The sequence below is a fragment of the Neoarius graeffei genome, chromosome 1, assembly GCF_027579695.1.
Source record: "Neoarius graeffei isolate fNeoGra1 chromosome 1, fNeoGra1.pri, whole genome shotgun sequence".
NCBI classification, from domain to species: domain Eukaryota; kingdom Metazoa; phylum Chordata; class Actinopteri; order Siluriformes; family Ariidae; genus Neoarius; species Neoarius graeffei.
The window spans coordinates 34,336,204-34,364,179 of NC_083569.1; the positions used below are offsets into that span (position 1 = coordinate 34,336,204).

Consider the following 27,976-nt stretch of genomic DNA (forward strand, 5'->3'; position numbering starts at 1 on the left):
CCAGATACTGAAAGCAAAGGTTCACATACTTTTGCCAATCACAGATATGTAATATTGGATCATTTTCCTCAATAAATAAATGACCAAGTATAATATTTTTTGTCTCATTTGTTTAACTGGGTTCTCTTTATCTACTTTTAGGACTTGTGTGAAAATCTGATGATGTTTTAGGTCATATTTATGCAGAAATATAGAAAATTCTAAAGGGTTCACAAACTTTGAAGCACCACTGTACTTCTTCACTAAATACTTAAATTACAACTTTGTTATTTAAATATTACAAAAAATGCTTGTCATTTTTAAAAATAATGTACAACAGGGTTTTTAAACTGATAGTACTCTTAGTTCCTGACCTAATGAACCATTATGAGGATTTTTTTTTATTGATAGATATTTCAAATCACTTCTGTGATTCTGCTGGATAAGGACATCTGCCAAATACTATACTTGCAAATGTAAATGTAAATCTTAAAACTGTTTTAGTGCATTTAGTAACTGCTTATATGTTCAGTGATGGCATGTCCATAACAGAAAGTGGGGCTGGTGTCCCATTGACTTGGTCATGATGTTGTACAATCATGGGGCAAGGTGCACAGCACCCTATAAGACTTATTATTGCACCTGATGGTTAAAAATACTAAAAGCACTAAAAGATACAAAAAGGGCTAAAAGTGCTAAAAGATGCCCATTGGGACAGGAATCACTCTGTCCCTGACTTGTTCTACAAACATTTTGTTTATGAGTGAGGGAGGAGCAGCGGACAGGACAATTAATAAGATTACCTCTTATGTGTTCATCTCACACAATGTGACAATGGGAATTACACCCGCTGTATCAAACCTAATGGAATTTCTTTTAAAAAAATGTAAATCATCAAAATGAATGCTGTAATCTTTTTAGCCCATAGTTTTCAGTCCTTTCAGTACTGATTAGAAAGGATGTGAATCGAAAGTTTAATCTATACATATATAGCTAGCTACTTAACTAGCTAGGTTGTTAATGTGTCTTTGGAGTGCAATGGTCAGTAAAAAGAAACTCACAATTATACCAAATGCAATTTCAATAAAGATTTCAATTAAAAAGGTGATTAAAACTATTTGAATCTGAAAGACTGACAAGCTAAATTTCTTTACAGATGAAGGCAATGAGATATGCGTGTTATGTCAGTGATGTTCAGTTTAACCAATTGAGGGAATTGCATGGTTTGACTTTTTATAGGGGTCCACAAATGTATGGGGATTGGAATCTTGACCAGACTACATTTTTCTTTTCAGTTGTTGGAAACTGGTGTACAAAATTAGTTTCAGTTCATTCAAGTTTTACTGATTCAGAACTGCCTATTACAGGGTCAGTGTTAAAATAATCATAACACGATAGTAACCTGTAGCATATATCAACTTTGACAGCCTCTCGACTTAACTTTATTTGAGACTGTGTTGTTCTTAAGGTTGGCTTGCCCCATGGTCACAAGCTAATATTTTGCCTGTAACTTTTACATGTTTTCTACGGTATGTCTAAGATATGATTTAATGCTGGTCTATGATGATAAGACTTGAAGGTATTTGTGTAGTTACAATAATCTACAGATTAGCAGTATTGTAGAATTAAACTTATTGTGCACCATCAGAGATTTATCTGATAAAATCTTTAAAGCATTATTAATATTTATTCCAAAGTTAATGTTGTAAGGGTTTTTGCTTGTTTGCTTGTGGGTACAAGTTAAACACAAACCAAATGTTACAGAAAAATCATGCATATACTAACACATATAGAAAAAAACAATTAGCCTATATTCTTTATTCACATCATTTAATGATTTAAACTTTGGTCGAAGTGTCTGAAAAAGATTGTTTGGTTTTAAATGGACTCTCTTTGATTATATTTAGCAATAACACAAGAAGGGCATTTCAAACACCTGTACTATATTACAATGGAATATAAAGTGTAGGTGTGAATGAGAGTGTGAATGGTTGTTTGTCTCTGTGTCAGCCCTGAGATAATCTGGTGACTTGTCCAGGGTGTACCCCGCCTCTCGCCCATAGTCAGCTGGGATAGGCTCCAGCTTGCCTGTGGCCCTGTAGAACAGGATAAGCGGCTACAGATAATGGATGGATGGATGGATGGATGGATATAAAGTGTATTGCATTGATTAATTAATTAATTAATTAATTAATTAATTAATTAATTAATTAATGAGACAGTGTTTTTCATATCTGTTTTCAGTTGTTAAGTGTTTATGTTGAAAGTGCATATGTGGGGGAAATATATTTGTAGAAAACTGTGAGGTCTGCAGGCTGGGCTTGGTCTGCATGAAACTTTTATCTCATGTTCACTCAAGTACACTTCTGCTAGAAAATCATCATCATCAACAACAACAACAACAACAACAACATATACACTACCGTTCAAAAGTTTGGGGTCACTTTGAAATTCTTATTTTTGAAAGAAAAGCACTGTTCTTCAATGAAGATCACTTTAAACTAATCAGAAATACACTCTATACATTGCTAATGTGGTAAATGACTATTCTAGCTGCAAATGTGTGGTTTTTGGTGCAATATCTCCATAGGTGTATAGAGGCCCATTTCCAGCAACTCTCACTCCAGTGTTCTAATGGTACAATGTGTTTGCTCATTGCCTCAGAAGGCTAATGGATGATTAGGTACAATCATGTTAGCACAGCTGAAAACAGTTGAGCTCTTTAGAGAAGCTATAAAACTGACCTTCCTTTGAGCAGATTGAGTTTCTGGAGCATCACATTTGTGGGGTCGATTAAATGCTCAAAATGGCCAGAAAAATGTCTTGACTATATTTTCTATTCATTTTACAACTTATGGTGGTCAATAAAAGTGTGACTTTTCATGGAAAACACACAATTGTCTGGGTGACCCCAAACTTTTGAACGGTAATGTATCTATCATCCATTGATGTAGGTGATGGTACATAAGGTTTTGGACATTTGTTTTTCTTTTTCCCTCTCCACGGGCAGTATATCAGCACGGTTTCCCTTTTCACATGTCAAACAGATGTGGTGTGTGAGAGCGGTGTGAGTGCAGGGAGAGAAGATGTCAGCAGGAATCAGTGCTGAATGCGCGCGCGTGCTTTTCCTGCGTGAAAGTGCGAGACATGGGTGGGTGCAAGGGTGAGGAGGGGGCGTCTCTGTGTGACGTCACACCGGTGGAAACGCATAAAACCAAATAAGCGGGTGAGTTTGAGCTTCACGGTAGAAAAAAAAAGAGAAAAGACAGAAAACCTGAGGGAGACAGAAGAGCTCGGCGGCAGGAGTGGAAGCAGGGCAAAGAGCAGCTGACGCACAAACCCAGTGATCCTGAAAAGGGTATTATTAGACAGCTCATCCTTCATATTTTCAAAGTCTAAGTGTTTGCTTTTTTTTTTTAAAATCGATATTATTTAATAATATTTTGTTTGTGGTTTTTTTTTTTTTTTTTTGGGACAGGCTGAGAATCACGCGTGTGCCATTCTTCACCTCACCAGCTGAAGAGAGATAAGTGATGACAACAGACTCTATTTCCTGCGTCCCCCTGGGCTGGAAACCGGTTTATTTAATAAACTAGCCCATTAAGTGGATAGTCAGAGCTTTTATTATTTTTTTTTTTCTATGCAGTCAAATGAAACCTCAAGATACTTTTTGTTTCACCTTGGTGTGGTGAACGCGCCGGACGCCAGGCGAGAATAGTCTATAACCTAACCCTCACCTTAGATTTCACATCTCCAAATAATCGGATAGCATCCTATGAGGCAGCGGTTGTCTGTCTTTATTTTAGAGCTATAACACCATAATCACCGTGGAGGAATTTCTTTGAATGAGTCGAGTGATGCTGCGCCTGAACAGGTGACATATTTCGCGCGCGTTTGCGCATGAGGTGTTTTGGCTTTCTTTTAATGCTTGTAGCCACATGTTTTCATGTGACATGGTGCACTGATACTAGAGCAGATTTCTACATAAATTTATATAAATCTCCTTTGAATGGCGGAGTAAACATACAAAATTGGTTCAGAAATCAAGGTGTCAGTTGCATATCTATCTACTAATCAAGGTTCAAGCAAAAACAACTGGTAAAATTGTTTTTGCTACACAGAGAAACAAGAATAAACATTCATTCAGATTCACCTTTATAGTCCATTTAAACAGTATTTCTCAAAATAATAAACAGAAAGACATTTCCCTCAACACAGTAGGCTTGATATTATTATGACTTCAGCCAGTACAGTGTCCATTTATGTTCAAATGTTCTTGATGACACATTATTTCGTAAAAATTTAGTACACTTGACTTTATTATCCATAGTTTTTTGTTTACTACTAACAGAGTCTTTGACAACATAAAACACAAACCAGTCCTCGAACTGATAATTTCAGATCGAATGATTTGATTATGCAAGGGAATTAACCTAATGTCACAATGCTAATCAGAGTACTGGCCATTATTCTTGTAATATTCCACACAAGGCTGCTAAACACAGCTATGTCAGACCACATTCAGCACTACAAGCAGAGTCTGATGCTGAAAGCAGCCAAGAGGCAAACTGCTGAAGAGCAGTGTGGCGCAGTTAGCCTCAATGCCCCTGCAGCCCGACAGTATCTTCAGGCAGCCATGCCAGGCAAGTATACCCGCCTGCCAGGCCTCTATCTGAAATCAGTGCTGAACACAGGCTGCCGCTCAGGTGAATACAGTTCTGACAGAAGCAGTGTCCCTGGAATGTGTGATGAAAGTGATGGCCAAAAAAAACATGCTGATAATTCACTACTTATAGCAAATGGACTGCAGCTCTCTTCTTATCCTGAATCATGGGTCTCTGGCATCCAAGAAAAAAATGTTGAGGGTTTGCCACATAGGTCTAACCAAAGGACACATTCAAAAATGAAAGAAGCACTAGAATCCTCATATGTCGACAACTCTGCCAAGTTTTTGTCACTGAAAATGACCGATTCAAGCAGCAAAGCCTCAGAATCAGCATCAGTCATGACAGAACTCCAAAGTCAATGGACGGTGATGGAAAGGAGGGGTAGTTCCTCTTCAGCAAAAAGAGTGCGTCGCAGCCCTGTAAAGTTCACCAGTGAAGGGAACAAGCATACAGGGGAAGGGAATGAGGATTACTCTGGGGAAGTGGAAGGAAAGAACAGACCTGCCGCAGAATTGTTGCATGCCAAAATCCACAATGTCCCACCAAAATGGATGACGGCGCTGTATTTTAGTCAGAGGGAGCAGCTGAAGGTGAATCCAGCAGCCGGAGTGGAGCTTCCTCGCTCCAGCTTCACACTAGAGCTATGGGTCAAGCCTGAGGGGGGTCAGAACAATCCGGCCCTTATAGCAGGTTGGTATTGCATGTTGCATCACCAGAATCTTTCATTTGTGTATTGTAGGCGAGCTTATGCGAATAAAGCCCACATATTCACTTGTCTGTAATTATAGCGAGTGTTTGTGGATTTGTAAAACAGGTGAACAATCAGAATTTAGGCAGCTTGGAGATTAATTTAATTATTTAATTACTGGAAATTACCCAGTATTGCAATTGTACTTGATCCTAAATATTGCTTTTTGTGATTACTGTAAGGAAAAAGGACAACTATTTGGGAACAGACATGTGTTTCTTCAGCAAAGCCATAAATGTATTTTCTCTCTCTCTCTCTCTCTCTCACACACACACACACACACACACACACACACACACACACACACACACACACAGTACCAGATGCAATAAATCACGCCATCCACTAGAGGGAAAAACACAGTTTTCAATGTGTTCAAAAACACAAAACAGGTTCATAGGAGTTATTGGATAAAATGATTTAAAATGAATAACTGAATAATGATCTGAGAATTTAAAATGTACCACACTTTAAACCTCTTACATAATAATAATAATAATAATAATAATAATAATAATAATAATAAATGTGGATACTGTATAAAAAATAAAGATGGAATTAAATGTATGTGGGCACACATGCAAGCAAGATATGCACAATCTGGAATGTCTGAATGAAGTTTTGGCTTGCATCTGCCTTGTGCCTTTTATGATATGTTGATTAGCTGATTGCCAGCTTTCTTTTTCCAGTATCTAGGGTGCACAGCATCTGTGTTCATGTGAGTAGGTATGGGGTGGGTGAAGGGGTTCCCTGACCTTTCTCTGTCCTTGTATGTGAACATCTGGAAGCCAGACTGCTCCTTACAGATAGCAGCTGGGAATAGTGGTGACTTTGTTCAGTTCATTTAAACTCTTCAACTTTTTGCAGATAATTGAATCCAAATTTTAAAAGCACAGGCAATGGGCAAACCTTTTATATGTGCTAAACAATTATGCATACTACTTTTCTTTTTATAAAGGTGTTTTTGACAATTGCTCCAGCCACAGTGAAAAAGGGTGGCGTGTTGGCATCCGGACTTCCAAGCCCATGGGGAAAAAAGATAGCTGCTTTTTCTTTACTCTTCGTACAGACCGTGCCAAAAGATCAACCACTGTTGCTGGACATCAGCACTACCAGCCAAGTGCCTGGACTCATGTGGTTGCCAGGTATGATGGTCACCGTATGGCTCTGTTTATAGATGGTACTAAGGTTAGAGAGAGCACACAACAGTCTGGTGATCTGTACAGCCCTTTTATCAAGAGCTGTCGCACATTTTTGCTGGGAGGTAACCTCTCTAACCCTGAACAAGGCTTTCGAGGTTATCTAGGAGGTGTTGTCCTGTGGGATCATGCTCGCAGTAGGAATGAGCTTTTTAAAAGTGACATGTGGCGTTCAGAGAAACAGAACCCTCTCCTAGAACTCTGGGCAGACTTTTCCATGATGGAGCAACAATGGGTGCCATACAAAAACTCCCAACACCCAGCCATTGTAGTCTTACCGGCACCAGAACAGGAGCTGATTTCACCTTTCCTGCCTCCAACTTGTGGGGTGACTGTTTGTGACAATCCAGATGTTATCCTGAGCTACAACCAGAACTGGGAGCTGCGGGCTCCTAAAAGGCTACGATACCGTGTTGTAAACATGTGCAATGATGATGGTAGTAGTCCCACTGTGTCAGAGGAGCAGATTCTGTCCCAGAAGCAGGCACTGGAAGAGGCTTTTGGACCATACAACCTGACACTGGAGCTCAGCATATTTAAAGTGTACAATTCATCACTGCGGCGACGCCTTGTGCTCAGCAACTGCCATGTGACCAAGGTGGGAGATCGTCACTGTGACCGGGAGTGTGATCACCCACTCACAGGTCATGATGGAGGTGACTGTCTACGCCCAAGCACCTGCTACAGCTGGATGAGGGGCGATGGGGTGTGTCAGCCTGAGTGCAACACCATTTACTATGACTATGATGATGGTGACTGCTGCGATCCAGAGGTCACTGATGTCACAAGAACATGCTTTGACCCTGAGTCATCCGAAAGGTAAATTTCAGTCTTTTTCTGTAAAAATATGGACATGAAAGCAAACTAACAAGGCAGAATGCAGAGATTATAAAAACTAAATACAAACCATTTCACAAATATGGATAAAATGTTCACTTGATTGTAACAGGTGGTACCCTGAGTTAATTAGATCTACATTCTGAGTTGCTTTATTTAGGTTATTCATGGAATCATAGAAAAACACAGGCAGATTCTGTTGATGGAGCAAATCCAAGTTTATATCCACAAGCTAAGAATTGCAATGACAGAAGCTAGGAAATACAGAAACACAGCTTAGAAGTTCAGTAAAGGCTTGAAAGAATTCGGAAGGGTGCAACACACAAAAAATGTTATATATATAATATGGCGGCACGGTGGTGTAGTCATTAGCACTGTTGCCTCACAGCAAGAAAGTCCTGGGTTCAAGCCCAGCAGCCGGTGACGGCCTTTCTGTGTGGAGTTTGCATGTTCTCCCCATGTCTGCGTGGGTTTGCTCTGGGTTTCCCCCACAGTCCAAAGACATGCAGAATTGATGGCTCTAAATTGACTGTAGGTGTGAATGGTTGTTTGTCTCTGTGTCAGCCCTGGGATAACCTGGTGACTTGTCCAGGGTGTACCCTGCCTCTCACCCAAAGTCAGCTGGGATAGGCTCCAGCTTGCCTGTGACCCTGTAGAATAGGATAAGTAGCTACAGACAATGGATAGATATATAAATTTATTTATTTTTCCAGTTGGAAATACAACACAGGCCATAACTTAAATTAAGATAGATGTGAACAGGCAAGGAGAAGGTCAAAGTGGAGTTGGTTGTAGCCAGTCAATTCATCTGCATTTATACACATTTCATAGCACTGCCTAGTGTCACTGTCTTTTTCTTTGTGCCAATGGATTGAGGATGCTTTGAATAGAGTTTCATTCAAAGTTGCAGGGAGGAGTCTGTAAGAAATGAAGAAAAGTGGTGCAGTGGTTAGCACTGTTGCCTCACAGCAAGAAGGTTCTGGGTTTGAACCCCTGTAGCCAACTGGGGCCTTTCTGTGTGAAGTTTGGACGTTCTCCCCGTGCCTACCTGGGTTTCCTCCCATAGTCCAAAAACATGCAGATTACGTCAACTGGCTACTCTAAATTGCCCATAGGTGTGAGTGTGAATAGTTGTTTGTTTCCCTGTGTTAGCCCTGCAACAGATTGGTGACTTGCCTAGATTCAGGCTCTCACCCAAAGTCAGCTGGAATTGGCTCCAGCTACCCTGATGGATAAGTGGTATAGTTGATGGATGGATGAGGATTTAATGTTTGATTATTGATGTTTGATATTTTTTAACTCAAATGTTTTGAGTTTAAAGTAAAGCAAAGGTGATATTTTGTCATGGAAGAGCACTCCCTTAGTGTTTTTGTGACTGTCAGAACTCTTTGTATTACACAAAAAGCAAAGCAAACAAATACGAAATTCTGGAACTGTTTTAAAAGCATGAAAAACATGAATGTGGACAGAACCCAAAGGATATGCTTTATACTGCTAAACAACAAAACCAGAAATCTCAGCTGCATTCTCTGTGACAGGCAGGCTGATTTGGCTTGTGTTGAACCTGTGTGATGTCTTGCCATGGCATCTCTCTCCTTTTTTTTTTTTTCCAAGAGAATCCATATAGGTAGAAATACTTCAGTTGTTGTATATGGGGAAAAAGTTTTTATTGTAGTTTGATGGAATACACAGCGCTCCATCAGACAAATGCACCGTGGGGATACAATTTGATTTTGTGAGCTTATAAAATGCATATCTAAAAACTTACAGCAAAACACTATAAGGCATGTGCCTAAATGATTATTTATACTGTATACACGATGAGACCATTGAAAAGACATTATATACAGGATTAACTATGAACATTTTTTCCTCTTTTTTCTCTTATTCTCAGGCTAATCCTTAATGTAAATATCGTCATTGTCAAAATCCCTAAATCTTAAATATCATTTTGCATGATATGTCATTGGTGGTATAATTTCAGTTTCAGGAAGAAGTTAAGGCAAAGAGTTCTACTTGTGAAGGCACCTATCTGTTCCTGCAGAATTCCCACTGTGAGTAATGGAGCTTAAGCGATGCACTTGGATGGTGGTCTGAAAAATATTTTGCTGCTTGTTTTGCTTTGGGACACGTTAAAAGATGACAAAAGCAGGTCTTAAGCAAAAGCTGAAAGCAGACTTTCTAGACCAAGAGTGAAAGAGGAATGTAGAGAAACTGAGGAGAGAGTGAAACAACAGGTGGGAAAAGTGGTTCACCATCATCCTGATAAGGAAGTAACAATTTCAGGATTTACCAGTCCATGTTGCAACGGTGCAACAATGAGGAGAAATAATATAGGGATGATACAACCCCGATTCCAAAAAAGTTGGGACAAAGTACAAATTGTAAATAAAAACGGAATGCAATGATGTGGAAGTTTCAAAATTCCATATTTTATTCAGAATACAACATGGATGACATATCAAATGTTTAAACTGAGAACATGTACCATTTAAAGAGAAAAATTAGGTGATTTCATGACAACAACACATCTCAAAAAAGTTGGGACAAGGCCATGTTTACCACTGTGAGACATCCCCTTTTCTCTTTACAACAGTCTGTAAACGTCTGGGGACTGAGGAGACAAGTTGCTCAAGTTTAGGGATAGGAATGTTAACCCATTCTTGTCTAATGTAGGATTCTAGTTGCTCAACTGTCTTAGGTCTTTTTTGTCGTATCTTCCGTTTTATGATGCGCCAAATGTTTTCTATGGGTGAAAGATCTGGACTGCAGGCTGGCCAGTTCAGTACCCGGACCCTTCTTCTATGCAGCCATGATGCTGTAATTGATGCAGTATGTGGTTTGGCATTGTCATGTTGGAAAATGCAAGGTCTTCCCTGAAAGAGATGTCGTCTGGATGGGAGCATATGTTGCTCTAGAACCTGGATATACCTTTCAGCATTGATGGTGTCTTTCCAGATGTGTAAGCTGCCCATGCCACACACACTAATGCAACCCCATACCATCAGAGATGCAGGCTTCTGAACTGAGCCCTGATAACAGCTTGGGTCGTCCTTCTCCTCTTTAGTCCGAATGACACAGAGTCCCTGATTTCCATAAAGAACTTCAAATTTTGATTCGTCTGACCACAGAACAGTTTTCCACTTTGCCACAGTCCATTTTAAATGAGCCTTGGCCCAGAGAAGACGTCTGCACTTCTGGATCATGTTTAGATATGGCTTCTTCTTTGAACTATAGAGTTTTAGCTGGCAATGGCGGATGGCACGGTGAATTGTGTTCACAGATAATGTTCTCTGGAAATATTCCTGAGCCCATTTTGTGATTTCCAATACAGAAGCATGCCTATATATGATGCAGTGCTGTCTAAGGGCCCAAAGATCACGGGCACCCAGTATGGTTTTCCGGCCTTGACCCTTATGCACAGAGATTCTTCCAGATTCTCTGAATCTTTTGATGATATTATGCACTGTAGATGATGATATGTTCAAACTCTTTGCAATTTTACACTGTCAAACTCCTTTCTGATATTGCTCCACTATTTGTCGGCGCAGAATTAGGGGGATTGGTGATCCTCTTCCCATCTTTACTTCCGAGAGCGGCTGCCACTCCAAGATGCTCTTTTTATACCCAGTCATGTTAATGACTTACTGCCAATTGACCTAATGAGTTGCAGTTTGGTCTTCCAGCTGTTCCTTTTTTGTACCTTTAACTTTTCCAGCCTCTTATTGCCCCTGTCCCAACTTTTTTTGAGGTGTTGCTGTCATGAAATTTCAAATGAGCCAATATTTGGCATGAAATTTCAAAATGTCTCACTTTTGACATTTGATATGTTGTCTATGTTCTATTGTGAATACAATATCAGTTTTTGAGATTTGTAAATTATTGCATTCCATTTTTATTTACAATTTGTACTTTGTCCCAACTTTTTTGGAATCGGGGTTGTATTTTGATTGCAGTATAACTTACTTTTTTGTGCAGAGGTCTCCAGTTTTACTGTTCTGCTGGGTGAGTTACTGTCCAGGTTTCTGCAGCTAGGTGTGACCTTGTACCAGAGGCTGTCCCTATGCAAATTTGCTGTTCAAACAGAGACAAAGTTCTCTGGGGAACCACAGGAGTATTTTATTAATGCTCTGACATGAAATGAGAACAAAGGAGGAACATATTTATTTAGACATTTAAACTTTGCTTATCATTATCAATAATGGATATATTTGTAAAATAGTTTATTTATTTTTTTAGAAAATATTATTGCAGTAATTCTAACAGCATACATAATCTACGGTATAAACACTCCCTTTGCTAATCCATCATTTCATTTTCATTAACTATTTAAAAATATTTTTTTCCTGGCCAGGGTAAATTGAATCTGAAGCCTGTCCCAGGAACACCTTGTGTGAGAGTACACCTTAAATAGGATGCCAGTCTATCATAGGGCACATCTGTCATTTCATCTTGTTTACAATTATGTTTTTCAGTAAGTAATTTAAACAAACAAATTAAAGTCTCTTTTTGATCTTTACTTAATGTCTTGTTTGAGGAACTTTGCATGAAGGAGATGGATAAAACATTCCAAGTTGTATATACATATTTAAATAGTATTGCCTGTCTTTGAGTGGTCTATCAGATATATTCCATTCAGCTAGTATGATATTGAATGATTTGAAGATGAGCAAAGACCAATGCTAGCTTACCTGTGACTCGGTGCGGTTAGCACAGCAGTCTAATTACCTTCCAGCCGGTGTAGTGTAAGCAAAGGTCAATGCTAGCACAGTCAAGGCAAATGTTGTTATTATTATTATTATTATTATTATTATTATTTTCCCTGTGTAATTTACTTAGTTACTTTTAAAATCAACATTGGCATCTACACACAACGGAGGTACCTGGCACCCAAACCTGGTGGCCATGTTTGTTTACAACTTGTCACTGTTGCTAACATGCAAGTTTTACATCTCTGACATGTGACGTTATGTTGTCTTGACAACGTGCAATATTGTAACAATATTGCATGCTCATTCTCTATTGGGTAGAGTGGCATAATACAAAGAGGATAAGCAATATGATAATATTGCATGTTATCAATAAACCCACTAGAAGGGAATAGAATACATGTTTTTATTCCATGGAAAAAGTGGCCCGTATGTATAATACATATTTAACAATTATTTGCCGAAGGCAAAGTGAATAGTGGTGAATAATTATTATTCCCCTGATATTTACTGAGTCTGAGGCAGATAATTGTTTTAGTATAAATACACAGGTGATTATTTTAAAAAAATCATATAAAATTTATTTCAAACTTCAAAAGCGGCATGCAGATGTAATGCATGCAGGCTTGTGTCACTTATCTATGCCAACTCACATAAAATACTTTGTTTTGAAATAGATAAAATAATCACAATTCCACCTTACCTTTGAATAGTTTTACACCAAACTTCGTAGCATCTTCAGTGCTTTAAGGAACAGCATTTTCTTTCATAATTTCTAATACTTTCTCACTTACGGTGACAAAGTGATTGGCAGCCATTTTGTCAAATCACTCGAGGTGATTATTGAGAAATAGTCTGAATTTCTTGACCATTCAGCACATGCGATTTCCAGTAATCACCTGTGTATTTATACTAAACATAAATATTCAAATATAAATTTATACACAAATATACACATTTTCTGATATTTACCTAATGTTCATGTCAGTTATGGACATGTATGGACACAACCTGTTTTTGTGAAATTATGAGCATTTGGTGATCATAATCTGAGACTCTGATGGAGGTGCCTTTTTAGACTTGACCAACAGATAGATTTAAGTTATAAGGGGACTATTGATGTCTTCATTAGGAAGCATTATTTTTTAATATAAGATTTGAGCTAGATTGAAACTACACATTGTTCATATATTTGAGTTTGCAAAAGTGACACAGTAACTGTTTAAACTAGATTTTTTTAATATATATTTTAGTGAAATAGTTTGTCTGTTTATCCATGAATATCACTAATTGCAGTGTCTTGCAAGAATATTGATCCCCCTTGGTGTTTGTCCTGTTTTGTCGCATTACAAGCTGGAAGTGAAATGGAATTTTTTTGGGGGGTGAGTACCATTTGAGGTGCATTTAAAAAAAATTATTTATTTTTTATGACACAAACAATAATTAAGATGGAAAAAAACAGAAATCTGTAGTGTACATTGGTATTCGTCCCCTTTCTTATGAAACCCCTAAATAAGAGCTGGTCCAACCGATTAACTTCATCTCATCTCATCTCATTATCTCTAGCCGCTTTATCCTGTTCTACAGGGTCGCAGGCAAGCTGGAGCCTATCCCAGCTGACTACGGGCGAAAGGCGGGGTACACCCTGGACAAGTCGCCAGGTCATCACAGGGCTGACACATAGACACAGACAACCATTCACACCTACGGTCAATTTAGAGCCACCAGTTAACCTAACCTGCATGTCTTTGGACTGTGGGGGAAACCGGAGCACCCGGAGGAAACCCACGCGGACACGGGGAGAACATGCAAACTCCACACAGAAAGGCCCTCGCCGGCCCCGGGGCTCGAACCCGGACCTTCTTGCTGTGAGGCGACAGCGCTAACCACTACACCACCATGCCGCCCCGATTAACTTCATAAGTCACATAATTAGTTGATTAAGATCCACCTGTGTACTATCAAAGTGTCACATGATCTATCACATCATGTCTGTATAAATGAACCTGTTCTGGAAGGACACTGGCTCTGCAAAACTACTAAGCAAACACCATGAAAATCAAGGAGCACTCCAAACAGGTCAGAGATAAATTTGTGGAGAAGTATAGATCAAGGCCAAGGTAAACTTTATTATCCCCCAGGGGGAAACTCAAGTGGTCCATATTGCACATCTCCTCAAAACATACCAAAGACATATAGACAGACAGACAATAGACATACCACATTAAAATAAATCTGTGATAAAAGGTGATGTAAGATAAAAACAATAAGAGATAAAAACAAAAAGATAAAAACTGTGCGCTACATAAAATAAATAAAATGCATAAAAGGAAATTTGTACAGATGAATAAGCTAAAGTGCAACAGATGTTTTTGGTTTGTTATTGTATAGTCTTATTGCTGTGGGTACAAATGATTTGTGGTACCTCGCTGTCCTGATTGGCCTCTGCAGAAATCTGTTATTAGACCTAGTGCTTCTTAAAAACTTTGGGAACAGAGGATGTGTTGGGTCAGTTAAAATTTGATCCATCTTTCTTAAAATAAGCTCACTGTACAGCTCGACTGCAGGTGTCTGGTCCACACCAATAACCCGGCTGGCTGATTTAATGATACACTGCAATTTTTTGTGGTCCTGTACGTGCATATTTCCATAGACGCAGATTAGCCCAAATGATAAAATACTCTGTAAAAGTGATTTATAAAACAATTGAAGAATACTGCAGTCTAATCTAAAATCTTTGAGTTTCCTAAGAAAGAACATCCTCTGTTGTAGCTTCTTACATTTGGTCTGTGCACACTGGTTAAAACACAATCTGTCATCTATCTCTATTCCCAGATACTTGTAAGATGAGACCCGCTCTATCTGTTCACCATTAATCTTGGATAGGGAGATAGGTATTCCTTTTTTTGCTAAAATCTAGCACCATTTCCTTTGTCTTTTTAACATTGAACAATAAAAAGTTGTCTGTACACCACCTAATAAAACCCTGAACCTCCCTTTCAAAACCTTCAACGGATAAGGTGTCAGAATGTAAGAAGCCCACCAGTGCTGTGTCGTCGGCATACTTAAAAAAGGTATGAGCTGGGGAAGATGCCTGGCAGTCATTGGTGTACAGTGTGTATAAAATTGGTGAGAGAACGCAACCTTGCGGTGCTCCAGTATTAATTGTTTTCAGTGAGGAGATGTGGGAGTTAAATCTTACTTGTTGACTGTGTTCAGTTAAAAAAGCATTAATCCACAGTATGAGTCTGGGATTTACTCCTAGGTGTAAAAGCTTTCTCACCTTCAAATGTGGTTGTATTGTGTTAAAAGCACTACTAAAATCAATAAAAACAATTTTTATCAGACTCCTTGGGTGTTCAAGATGCTCATACACGTTATTGGTCAAGGTAAGGAGCGCATCTTCGACCCCCCTCTTGGCACGGTAAGCAAACTGATTGGGGTCTAGAGAATGTGTTACCTCAGAGAGAAGTTGGTTTAGAACGATTTTTTCAAAACACTTCATTACAGTGGATGTGAGTGCAACAGGGCGCAAGTCATTAAGTTCCCTGGGTCTGTTGTTTTTAGGCACTGGCACTATTAAAGATCATTTCCAAAGACTGGGGACCACACCAGTGTCAAGGGACCATTGGAAGAGCCTTTGGAAGGGCTGTGCCAGCTCATTTGCACACATTTTTAAGATTCTGTTGCTGATACCATCAGGTCCACTAGCCTTACGTGGGTTTGTGCATCTAAAAAAGGATTTTACCTCATCAACAGAAATATCCATACTTGCACCCTCCATACTCCTTACTTCCATGCTAATCAAATGCTGCTCTGTTTTAAAATCATGTGTGTCAAACCTACAATAAAAATCATTTAACTCATTGGCCATGTCGAGCTCATTGTCTACTGCCATCAGATGGTTCTTAGGCTTGTAACCTGTAATTGTCTGTACCGCCTGCCATGCTCTTCTAGTTTGCGTTTATATGTGGATTTACAGTCTTTAATCAGGTTTTTGATCTTTTTCTGTACAGTTTTTTTGTCTTCTGTAGTTCCACCTGATTTAAATAGACTCTTCTTCTGATTGAGAAGTTGCTTTAATTCCGGAGTCACCCAGGGTTTATTGTTGGGGAACATTTTAATAGTCTTTTTGGGTATGATTGTGTCCTCGCAGAATTGTATATATCCGGCAATGGCGAACACCGCGTCGTTGACATCATCTGTTCCATCTGTTATTACATTCCAATCCGTGCTCGCAAGGCAATCCTGAAGTGCACCAGTCGCGGTAGCAGTCCAGCATTTAACGTCCAGTTTTTTAACTTTCTCGCGCCTGAGCCTGGGCACATAGGCAGGGCTTAATTTAATCATATTATGGTCCGAGTTCCCTAGACCCGGGTAGTGCTTTAGAGTAAAAGGCATCCGGTATGTTACCATAACAGTGGTCAAGGCAGGCTTTATCGTGAGTGGGACAAGTGACATATTGCTGGTACTGTACGTGGGTAAAAGTTCCTTTAAACTGCAAAGGTTGAAGTCTCCCATTATGAAATTAGCCGCATCAGGTGCCTTTGTCTCTGCCTACGACACCAGTTCATGAAGCAGAGTGGCAGCAGCCTGTGTGTCGGCTGAGGGCGCAATATACACAAGAAAAAGTCTGATTTGGTGTATTTCCCGAGGCAAGTGATCGGGCCTTAGGCACAGCGAAAGCAATTCAATCAGGGTTAGGATCAGGGTTAGGTTATAAAAAATATCCCAAACTTTGAATATCTCATTGGGCACCATTAAATCTATTATAGCAAAATGGAAAAAATATGGCACCACTACAACCCTGACAAGAGAAGGCCACCCACAAAAATTCACAGAATGGGCAAGGAGGGCATTAATCAAAGATGCAACAAAGACACCAAAAATAACACTGAAGGAGCTGCAAAGATCCACAGTGGAGATGGGAGTACCTGTCCATAGGACCACTTTAAGCCATACACTCCACAGAGTGAGGCTTTATGGAAGAGTGGCCAGAAAAAAAGCCATTGCTTAAAGAAAAAAAAAAATAAGAAAACACATTTGGAGTTTGCCGAACAGCATATGGCAGACTCTCCAAATACATGGAAGAAGATTCTCTGGTCAGATGAGACTAAAATTTAACTTTTTGTCCATCATGGGAAATGCCATGTGTGGCAGAAACCCACCACTTCCCATCACCCTGAGAACACCATTCCTACAATGAAGCATGGTGGTGGCAGCATCATGCTGTGGGGATGTTTTTCATTTGCAGGGACAGGAAAGCTGGTCAGAATTGAAGGAAAGCTGGATAGCACTAAATACAGGGCAATTCTGGAAGAAAACCTGTCTGAATCAGCCAGAGGTTTGAGACTGGGACAAGGGTTCACATTCCAGCAGGACAATGACCCTAAACATACTGCTAAATCTACACTGGAGTGGTTTAAAGGGAAACCTTTCAATGTCTTGGAATGGCCTAGTCAAAGCCCAGACCTCAATCCAATTGAGAATCTGTGACATAACTTAAAGATTGCTGCACACCAACGCAACCCATTTAACTTGAAAGAGTTGAAGCAGTTTTGCCTTGAGGAATGGGCAAAAATCACAGTGACTAGATGTGCTAAGCTAATAAAGACATATCCCAAGAGACTTGCTGCTGTAATTGCAGCAAAAGGTGGCCCTACAAATTATTGATTTTTTTTTTTTTTGGGGGGGGGCGTGACCTATGCACACTAGAGATTTCTGTTTTTTCATCCTAATTGTTTGTGTCACAAAAAAAAAATCACCTTTAAAATGGTAGGCATGTTGTGTAAATCAAATGGTGCTCATCAAAAATCCATTTTAATTCCAGTTTGTAATGTGACAAAACAGGACAAACACCAAGGGGGATGAATACTTTTGCAATAGACTGTATGTAAATCATAATGGTATTGTGACAGTTAAGTAAAACATAAATGCAATCATGCCCATCAGGATTTACTGAAAACTGGTGTTTTTTTTTCCCCAGAGTAATAGAATGGTACAAGATTATACAGTAAATTAAGCTAGATATATACCATGGTGTTTAACACACCCAGAGCTGGCCCAAGGGAGTCCATTATTCTCTTTTTGGGAAAGGTGTACTGTGTACTGACTTTTCTCTTGATCATTGTATAAGGATATAATTAGTTAAAACAATTAACTTATTTTAACTTAAATTGAGGATTACTCTCTTCAATTTTAAATTGTGACTATGAATCATAAATAGTAAATATTTTGAGCTATTCCATAAAACTGGCACTATATGAGACATTTTAGAGAAATTGAAGTGTTCCAGAAGACTGGCCCACTGTTTGCTTACATAATAAGTTTGAATGTAAGAAGCACCATGCTTCCAGGGGAAGACAGAGTGTGTCCAGGGAACGGTAGGTGGTTTGGCTAATGAGGTAGACCTTATGGCATGCTACAAAAGGCCATTAAGACCTGGACCTTCTTAAACCACCAGGGCAGTGATAGGAGGTAAAAGGTTTTCCAAGTATGAAAGCAAAGGAGGATAAATTACATGTGACATTTTTGAGTTAAAAAAAAAAAAGTTAGCTTTATACTTCAAATAACCCCCATGTTGTTTTTTGCAGCCAGGAAAGAGGCTGTGGTTGCATACACATTCAAATAAGGAGATTCTGTAAGCAGTTTGTTGGGTAAAAGTTGGAGAGGAAAAAGAAGTGCCATTTACATGAGGTATTAATTTTATAAAGATGTCTGTTGTAAACTGTCAGGAAAGTAAAACAAGGAAATTATTCAGGACGGAAAAAAAATCCATGCTTTGTGTATAATTGTTCAAGTTTTACTCTATTAGTTGTGTACAGACTGAATACAAAGGGTATATAATAGGTTGCCACTGATAATTACAACATTAATTTGTCAGTCTTTTTATACTTCTTTTTTAACTTGGCCTTAGTTTTAAGAATATAAAATGAGGGTTCTTCTGGGTTTAACAGGAAGGAATTTGTTGCCTCACGAAACTCAGTTTTTAATGCCATAAACACCCTATTTTATTTGAGGACATTTCTGCTGTAAAAATTAACACGTCAAGGAAACAACATAAATGAATGTTTAACCTATTGTTTTAGACCAGACTGTTCCTGTTAACTGAGCTTTGTAAAAATGTAAAAACTGAATCTATCAAATGGAAAAGGGGCAAGCCAAGATCCCTTTTTCCAACTGAAACACCTCTGGTATCACTATGTATTTGTGTACACAGCTATGCAGCAAGCAAAACACTTCCAAAAACGGGCCCAAGGTTTCAGCTGGTTTTAGGCCTTTTTTAATGGAAGTGGTGCGTGAAACTGCAAAAACAACCATACAGAATTAAGTTCAAGACACTACTGTGTTACAGTTCAGTATACAGCAGTATATCCAACCTGCTACTACTACTTGTGTATACTGATCAGCTCTGTATACACAAAAAATGCTAAAATGTTTAATGTCTTACAGACAATAACAGAAGTATATACACACTGGCCACTTTAATGGGAACTTGTTCTTCATTCTAAGATTCCTGTTCTTGGCTGGCAGGAGTGGAACCCAATGTGGTCTTCTGCTGTTGCAGATGATGCTTTTCTGTTCACCACGGTTGTAAAGAGTGATTATATGAGTTACTATATCCTTCTTGGCAGCTCAAACCAATCTGTCAATTTTCCTCTGACCTCTCTTATCACCAAGGCATTTCCACTCACAGACAATGTTTTTTTTTCCACACCATTTGGTGTAAACTCTAGACACTGTTTGTGAAAACTCCAGGAGATCAGCAGTTTCTGAAATACTCAAACCAGTCCATCTGGCACCAACACCCATGCCACAGTGAAAGTCACAGAGATCACAATTTTCCCCATTCTGATGTTTGAAGTGAGCATTAACAGAAGCTCTTGATTTTTATCTGCATGACTTAAAGCATTGTGCTACTGACAAGGGATTGGCTGATTAGATAACTGCATAAAACAGCAGGTGTATGTGTGTATCTAATAAAGTGACTGGTGAGTGTAAAGTAAGTACAAACAATTCATGAAGATGTTGTGGATGATTTTATATACATAGCACAGTAGTCTCATGTGCAAAAAATATCCACAACAAGATGCATTACCATTACTGTTAGCATACAGTGACTAGTATGACTTCACAAACTTAACATGTTTAAAGATAGTGTTCACTTGAAAAGATGCATACAAATTGTGATATTATATTTTTTAATTACTCACTGATAATGCATCTACAATGACCCAAAACTGTTAATGTAAATGGACGTCAGCTCTTCTGCAGAACCTCCTTGACAGGTCAGGGGGGATAAAACCAAGATTATTTTCACCTCAACCATCCAGATCTCCTTATCACAACCTGGAACTTTTTTGTGATTAGCCCAAACATGATGGTTGTGTTTCTTGACTGTCCCTTAGTAGGGCAACATCCCCGTCCTTCACATTAAACTTGTCATTTCTCAATTTTTGGCATTTTTGTACTCATGTCTCCAACAAATGGATTGGCCAGCCTATGTACAATGGTGCTTGAAAGTTTGTGAACCCTTTAGAATTTTCTATATTTCTGCATAAATATGACCTAAAACATCATCGGATTTTCACACAAGTCCTAAAAGTAGATAAAGAGAACCCGGTTAAACAAATGAGACAAAAATATTATACTTGGTCATTTATTTATTGAGGAAAATGATCCAATATTACATATCTGTGAGTGGCAAAAGTATGTGAACCTCTAGGATTAGCAGTTAATTTGAAGGTGAAATTAGAGTCAGGTGTTTTCAATCAATGGGATGACAATCAGGTGTGAGTGGGCACCCTGTTTTATTTAAAGAACAGGGATCTATCAAAGTCTGATCTTCACAACACATGTTTGTAGAAGTGTATCATGGTACGAACAAAGGAAATTTCTGAGGACCTCAGAAAAAGTGTTATTGATGCTCATCAGGCTGGAAAAGGTTACAAAACCATCTCTAAAGAGTTAGGACTCCACCAATCCACAGTCAGACAGATTGTGTACAAATGGAGGAAATTCAAGACCATTGTTGCCCTCCCAAGGAGTGGTCGACCAAGAAAGATCACTCCAAGAGCAAGGCGTGTAATAGTCGGTGAGGTCACAAAGGACCCCAGGGAACTTCTAAGCAACTGAAGGCCTCTCTCATATTGGCTAATGTTAATGTTCATGAGTCCACCATCAGGAGAACACTGAACAACAATGGTGTGCACGGCAGGGTTGCAAGGAGAAAGCCACTGCTCTCCAAAAAGAACATTGCTACTTGTCTACAGTCTGCTAAAGATCACGTGGACAAGCCAGAAGGCTATTGGAAAAATGTTTTGTGGACAGATGAGCCCAAAATAGAACTTTTTGGTTTAAATGAGAAGCGTTATGTTTGGAGAAAGGAAAACACTGCATTCCAGCATAAGAACCTTATCCCATCTGTGAAACATGGTGGTGGTAGTATCATGGTTTGGGCCTGTTTTGCTGCATCTGGGCCAGGACGGCTTGCCATCATTGATGGAACAATGAATTCTGAATTATTCCAGTGAATTCTTAAGGAAAATGTCAGGACATCTGTCCATGAACTGAATCTCAAGAGAAGGTGGGTCATGCAGCAAGACAATGACCTTAAGCACACAAGTCGTTCTACCAAAGAATGGTTAAAGAAGAATAAAGTTAATGTTTTGGAATGGCCAAGTCAAAGTCCTGACCTTAATCCAATGGAAATGTTGTGGAAGGACCTGAAGCGAGCAGTTCATGTGAGGAAACCCACTAACATCCCAGAGTTGAAGCTGTTCTGTACGGAGGAATGGGCTAAAATTCCTCCAAGCCCATCTGCAGGACTGATCAACAGTTACTGGATACGTTTAGTTGCAGTTATTGCTGCACAAGGGGGTCACACCAGATACTGAAAGCAAATGTTTGCATACTTTTGCCACTCACAGATATGTAATATTGGATCATTTTCCTCAATAAATACATGACCAAGTGTAATATTTTTGTCTCATTTGTTTAACTGGGTTCTCTTTATCTACTTTTAGGACTTGTGTGAAAATCTGATGTTTTAGGTCATATTTATGCAGAAATATAGAAAATTCTAAAGGGTTCACAAACTTTCAAGCACCACTGTACATTGATATACACTGCCCTGCCAAAAAAAAAAAAGTTGTGCAGTCTAATATTTGGTTGGACTGCCTTCAGCTTTGATTACAGCATGCATTCACCATGGCATTGTTTCAATAAACTTATGCAATATCACAACATTTATTTCAGTCCAGAGTTGTATTAATTTTTCACAGAGATCTTGTGTTGAAGATGGGAGAGTGGAACCACTGCGTAAAGTCTTCTCCAGCATATCCCAAAGATTCTCAATGGGTTTAAGGTCAGGACTCTCTGGTAGTCAATTAATGTGTGAAAATCATTCCTCGTGCTTCCTGAACCACTCTTTCAAAATCTGAGCCCTAATTTTATGCCCATGCCATCAGGGAAGACAAAATCCATTGATGTGATAACCTGGTCATTCAGTACATTCAGATCATCAGCTGACTTCATTTTATTGCCCCATAACGTTGCTGAACCTTGAACTGACCAACTGAAGCAACCCCACATCATAACACTGCCTCCAGAGGCTTGAACAGTAGCCACTATGCATGATGGATGCATCGTTCATGAGCTTCCTTTCTTACCCTGACACACACATCACTCAGGAATGGGATAAATCTGGACTTATCAAACCACGTGGCCTTTTTCCATTGCTCCAGAATCCAATCTTTATGCTCCCTAGCAAATTGAAGCGTTTTCACCTGATTAGTCTGACTAACAAGTGGTTTTCTTATGAACACACAGCTGTTTAGTCCCAATCCTCTGAGTTCTCATCACGTTGTGAGTGTGGAAACGCTCTTAATTTCACTATTAAACATAGCTGTGAGTTCTACTGTCAATTATTTTTTTATGATTCGACTTCACCAAGCATTTAAGTGATCTCTGATCATGGTCAGTCAGGATATTTTTCCAACCACATTTTTTCCATAAAGTTGATGGTTTACCACTATCCTTCCAGGTTTTAATAATGCGCTGGACAGTTCTTAACCCAATTCCAGTCATTTCAGCAATCTCCTTAGTTGTTTTCTTTGCTTGATGCAGGCCAATAATTTGACCCTTCTGAAACACAGTAACATCTTTTCCATAAGCACAGAATACATCTTCTGACATGTTAGTTTTAGAAATGAGAAGCTATTCACTGCATCATTTAGGGTTAAAAGGCAGCTGAAACATGTTAATCACTGCAGTAATTATCCAACCAAAGGCTCTTATGTATTTGCTTATTTAAATCCAAATGGCGACTTTTTTTTTTTTTGGCTGGGCAGGAGGGGGGAGGCATGTTAGGAGAAAGCGTGAAAGAAGGAAGGGAAGGAGCTTAGAATTGAGGGTAGGAACATTGAGTGTGGGAACATTGACTGGCAGAGCAAGAGAGTTAGCAGGTACGGTATGATGGAAAGAAGGAAGTTGGACATTTTGTGTGTGCAGGAGACGAGGTGGAAAGGAAGCAAGGCCAAGAACATTGGAGATGGATGCAAGTTGTTTTATTATGGAGTTGATGGAAAGAGAAATGGTGTTGGTATTGTTTTGATGGAAGAGTTGGTCAACAGTGTGATTGTTGTGAAGAGGGTGTTAGATTGATAGGCATGAAGTTGGAGATTCAAGGAGTGGTAATCAATGTTGTGTGTGCGTACGCCCTACAGGTTGGATGTGAGAATGAAGAGAGAGTCTTTCTGGGAAAAGATAGATGAAGTGGTAGAAAGTATACCAAGGGAGGAGCGCATGCTGATAGGAGCAGATTTCAACGGACATGTTGGCGAGGGAAACAGAGGAGATGAGGATATGATGGGCAGATATGGTGTAAGAGAGAGAAATGTGGAAGGGCAAATGGTGGTTGATTTTTCAAAGAGGATGAATTTGGCGGGCGGCACGGTGGTGTAGTGGTTAGCGCTGTCGCCTCACAGCAAGAAGGTCTGGGTTCGAGCCCCGTGGCCGGCGAGGGCCTTTCTGTGCGGAGTTTGCATGTTCTCCCCGTGTCCGCGTGGGTTTCCTCCGGGTGCTCCGGTTTCCCCCACAGTCCAAAGACATGCAGGTTAGGTTAACTGGTGGCTCTAAATTGACCGTAGGTGTGAATGGTTGTCTGTGTCTATGTGTCAGCCCTGTGATGACCTGGCGACTTGTCCAGGGTGTACCCCGCCTTTCGCCCGTAGTCAGCTGGGATAGGCTCCAGCTTGCCTGTGACCCTGTAGAACAGGATAAAGCGGCTAGAGATAATGAGATGAGATGAATTTGGCACTAGTCAATACATACTTTGAGAAGAAAGAGCAGCACAGGGTGACATTTAAGAGTGGAGGAAGATCTACACAGGCGGACTACATACTCTGCAGAAGGGGTAACCTGAAGGAGATTGGAGACTGTAAAGTGATGGCAGGGGAGAGTGTAGCTAGACAATATCTAGTGGTTGTGTGCAGGATGAGCTTGAAAGTGAAAAAGAGGAAGCCTGAAATAGTGGAGCCAAAGGTTAAGTGGTGGAAACTAAAAGAGGTTGAACATCAGAAGGAGTTTAGGGAAGAAATGAGACGAGCATTGAGTGGTCATGGAAGTCTGCCAGAAGATTGGAATACGACTGCTGTACTAGTAAGAGAGGCAGCAAGAAAGGTGCTAGGGTGGTCATCGGGAAGGAGGAAGGAAGACAAGGAGACATGGTGGTGGAACAAAAAAGTGCAGGAAATTATAAAAGAGAAGAGGCTAGCAAAGAAGAATTGGGACAATCAGAGAGACGAGGAAAGCAGGTGGTTATACAGAGAGACGAGACAGAAGGCAAAAAGAGCGGTAGCGAGGGCGAAAGCAGATGCATACCAGGAGTTGTACGAAAGACTGGAGACCAAAGAAGGAGAGAAAGACCTGTACAAACTAGCTATGCAGAGAAACAGGGAAGCGAGGGATGTATGGTTGGAAATGTGCTGATAGAGTGTATTAAGAAGGTGGAAAGAGTACTTTGAGGATTTATTAAATGAGGAGAATCCAAGAGAGAAAAGGTCAGATTCATTGGAGACAGCAAATCAGGAAGCAGAGTTGGTTAGTAAGGATGAGGTGAGGGCAGCCATGAAAAGAATGAAGACTGGGAAAGCAGTTGGACCAGATGGTATCCCGATTGAGGCTTGGGGATGTTTGGGTGAGACGACTGTGGAGTTCCTAACGAGATTGTTTAATAAGATCCTAGAGAATGAGAAAATGCCAAATGAATGGAGAAAGAGGGTGCTAGTCCCAATATACAATAATAAGGGAGATGTACAGAGCTGCAGTAATTACAGAGGAATAAAATTGATGAGCCACACCATGAAGCTATGGGAAAGGGTATTGGAGGCGAGATTGAGAAGAGAGGTGGCAATCTGTGAACAGCAGTACAGGTTTATGCCAAGGAAGAGCACGTCGGATGCAATTTTTGCTTTAAGAATGTTAATGGAGAAGTACAGAGAAGGCCAGAGAAAGCTACATTGTGTTTGTAGACCTGGAGAAGGCATACGATAGAGTGGCGAGAGAGGAGTTATGGTATTGTATGAAAGAGTGGAGTGAATGAGGAGCATATTAGAGTGGTGCAAGACATGTATGAGAACAGTGAAACAGCAGTGAGGTGTGCAGTTGGAACAACTGAATGGTTCAAGGTGAAGGTGGGACTCCATCAAGGATCTGCTTTGAGTCTTTTTTTTGTTTGCCATAGTGATGGATAGCTTGACGGACGAAGTGAGGCAAGAGTCACCGTGGAACATGATGTTTGCAGATGATATTGTGATATGTGGTGAAAGTAGAAAGGAGGTTGAGTTGGGTTTGGAGAGATGGAGGTATGCATTGGAACGAAGAGGAATGAAGGTGAGCAGTAGCAAAACAATACATGTGCATCAATGAGAATGGGGATGAGTGTAGTGAAGATGCAAGGAGTAGATGTAAAGAAAGTTGGTGAATTCAAGTACTTGGGGTCAACTGTGCAGGAAAATGGGGGCTGCGATAGTGAGGAGAAAGAGAGTGCAGGCAGGGTGGAGCAGTTGGAGAAGGATTTTGGAAGTCATTTGTGATAGGAAAGTCCCAGCAAAAGTGAAAGGTAAGATGTATAAGACAGTAGTGAGACCAGCTGTGATGTCTGGATTGGAGACCGTACCCTTAACGAAGAGACAGGAGGCAAAGTTGGAGGTGGCAGAGTTGAGGATGTTAAGGTTTGCGATGGGAATGACAAGGTTGGACAGGATAAGGAACGACCACATCAGAGGGACAGCACATGTGGAGAGCTTGGGAATTAAGATAAGAGAGATGAGACTGAGATGGTATGGGCACATCCTCAGAAGAAATGCAGAGCATGTGGGAAGGAGAATGTTGAGGATGCAGCTGCCAGGCAAATGAAAATGAGGAAGGCCAAAGAGGAGATACATGGATGTGGTGAGAGAGGACATGAAAGTGGCAGGTGTGGTAGAGAAGGATGCTGAAGACAGGGAGCAATAGAGACGAAAGATCCGCTGTGGCGACCCCTAATCAGGAGCAGCCAGAAGAAGAAGAAGAAGAAGTGTTTGAAGAGGTCACCTTCAGACTTGCAAACTGACTTTGGGATGCAAAGAGTGTGTCAACTTTCTGAGTAAGGAGCATTTTTTATTTTTATTTTTTTAGGACTCCATGATTGATTTTCACAGGCGCAAGCTGGAGAAGATTGGATCCAGGAAGTAGCAAACAATGCCACTCATTTGTGGGAAGTTAAACACTGCATGGGAGGAAGGTCCTATCAAGGTCTTGCAGAACCTTGGCAAGATTTACTGTGGAGAAACCTCTCTTGACTTCTGGGGTATTAGAAGCAGTTTTTGAGCGCATCAGTGACATTTGTTATACTGAAAATGACTTGTCATCAACATAAGTTTGAAATGATAGTCTTAAAGTTAAAACTCTAATGATGCTCACACTTAAGTTCCTATTAAAACAATTAGTACTGTTTGACTCTATAGTATACTCTATAGAAGAGAAATTATTTATCAATTTCTGTTTCCGGTTGAGAGTAAACTGCGCATTCTGGCTGCCGCTTCTCACCAGATCTTTTTATTTTAATTTTATTTTATTTTCCCTTTTGTTTTTGATTTTTTTTGTGTAGTTTGCTGCTTTTTTTTTTGAGTGTTTTTTCTGCCGGTTGTGGTGTAGCTCCGGACCCAGTTTTGGGTGTTTGTTCCCTCCAGGCCTTGGTTCGCCATTGGTGATGCCTGTGCTCCTCGCTATGGACTGCAGTGAGCTTGTTGATCTTTTAACATTGTAGTTGTCTGGCACTCTGTGCAGCGGGGCTTTTGTGCTTGGCGTGATGTTGCTCGGTGGTGTTGCGGCAGCTGTGCAGGTGGTTTGGGGCATACCAGCACTCTGAGTGGCAGTGCTTCTGTGCTCGCTTTGTGGCTCCATGGCATGGTGTTCCAAGCGATGTTGCCCAGCAGCGTCGCGGCGGCTGTGCAGGCAGTGTGGGACTTATTTTCATACACCTTTTGGTGGGACTGTGGTAGCTACACCATTGGAATGATATCCTGACCTTCTTTTGGTGTACTTTTTTCCCTTTAATTGTAAAGGAACCTTGGGTATGAGAAAGGTGCTATATAAATTCAACTGATTATTATTATGATTAATAATAATAATAATAATAATAATAATAATAATAATAATAATAATGTCACCCAGAAGATGATGGGCTCCCTTTTGAGTCTAGTTCCTCTCAAGGTTTCTTCCTATTGTTGTGTAAGGGAGTTTCTGTTTGCTATGGTCATCTCTGGCTTACTCATTTGTCTGGCTTACCTGTGG

At 40.0% G+C, this 27,976-nt stretch overlaps 1 protein-coding gene across 2 annotated transcripts in view; it reads left to right on the forward strand.

Moving 5' to 3' along the window:
• The first annotated feature begins 4,321 nt into the window (after positions 1-4,321).
• The window catches only part of pappa2 (pappalysin 2), a 312,855-nt gene continuing 289,200 nt past the window's right edge, over positions 4,322-27,976 (forward strand). For both annotated transcript variants that reach the window (XM_060931153.1, XM_060931162.1), the window contains exons 1-2: positions 4,322-5,336; positions 6,353-7,412. In XM_060931153.1, coding sequence (XP_060787136.1) covers positions 4,424-5,336; positions 6,353-7,412 — 1,973 coding nt within the window. In that variant the 5' untranslated portion in view covers positions 4,322-4,423. The remainder of the gene's footprint in view (positions 5,337-6,352; positions 7,413-27,976) is intronic.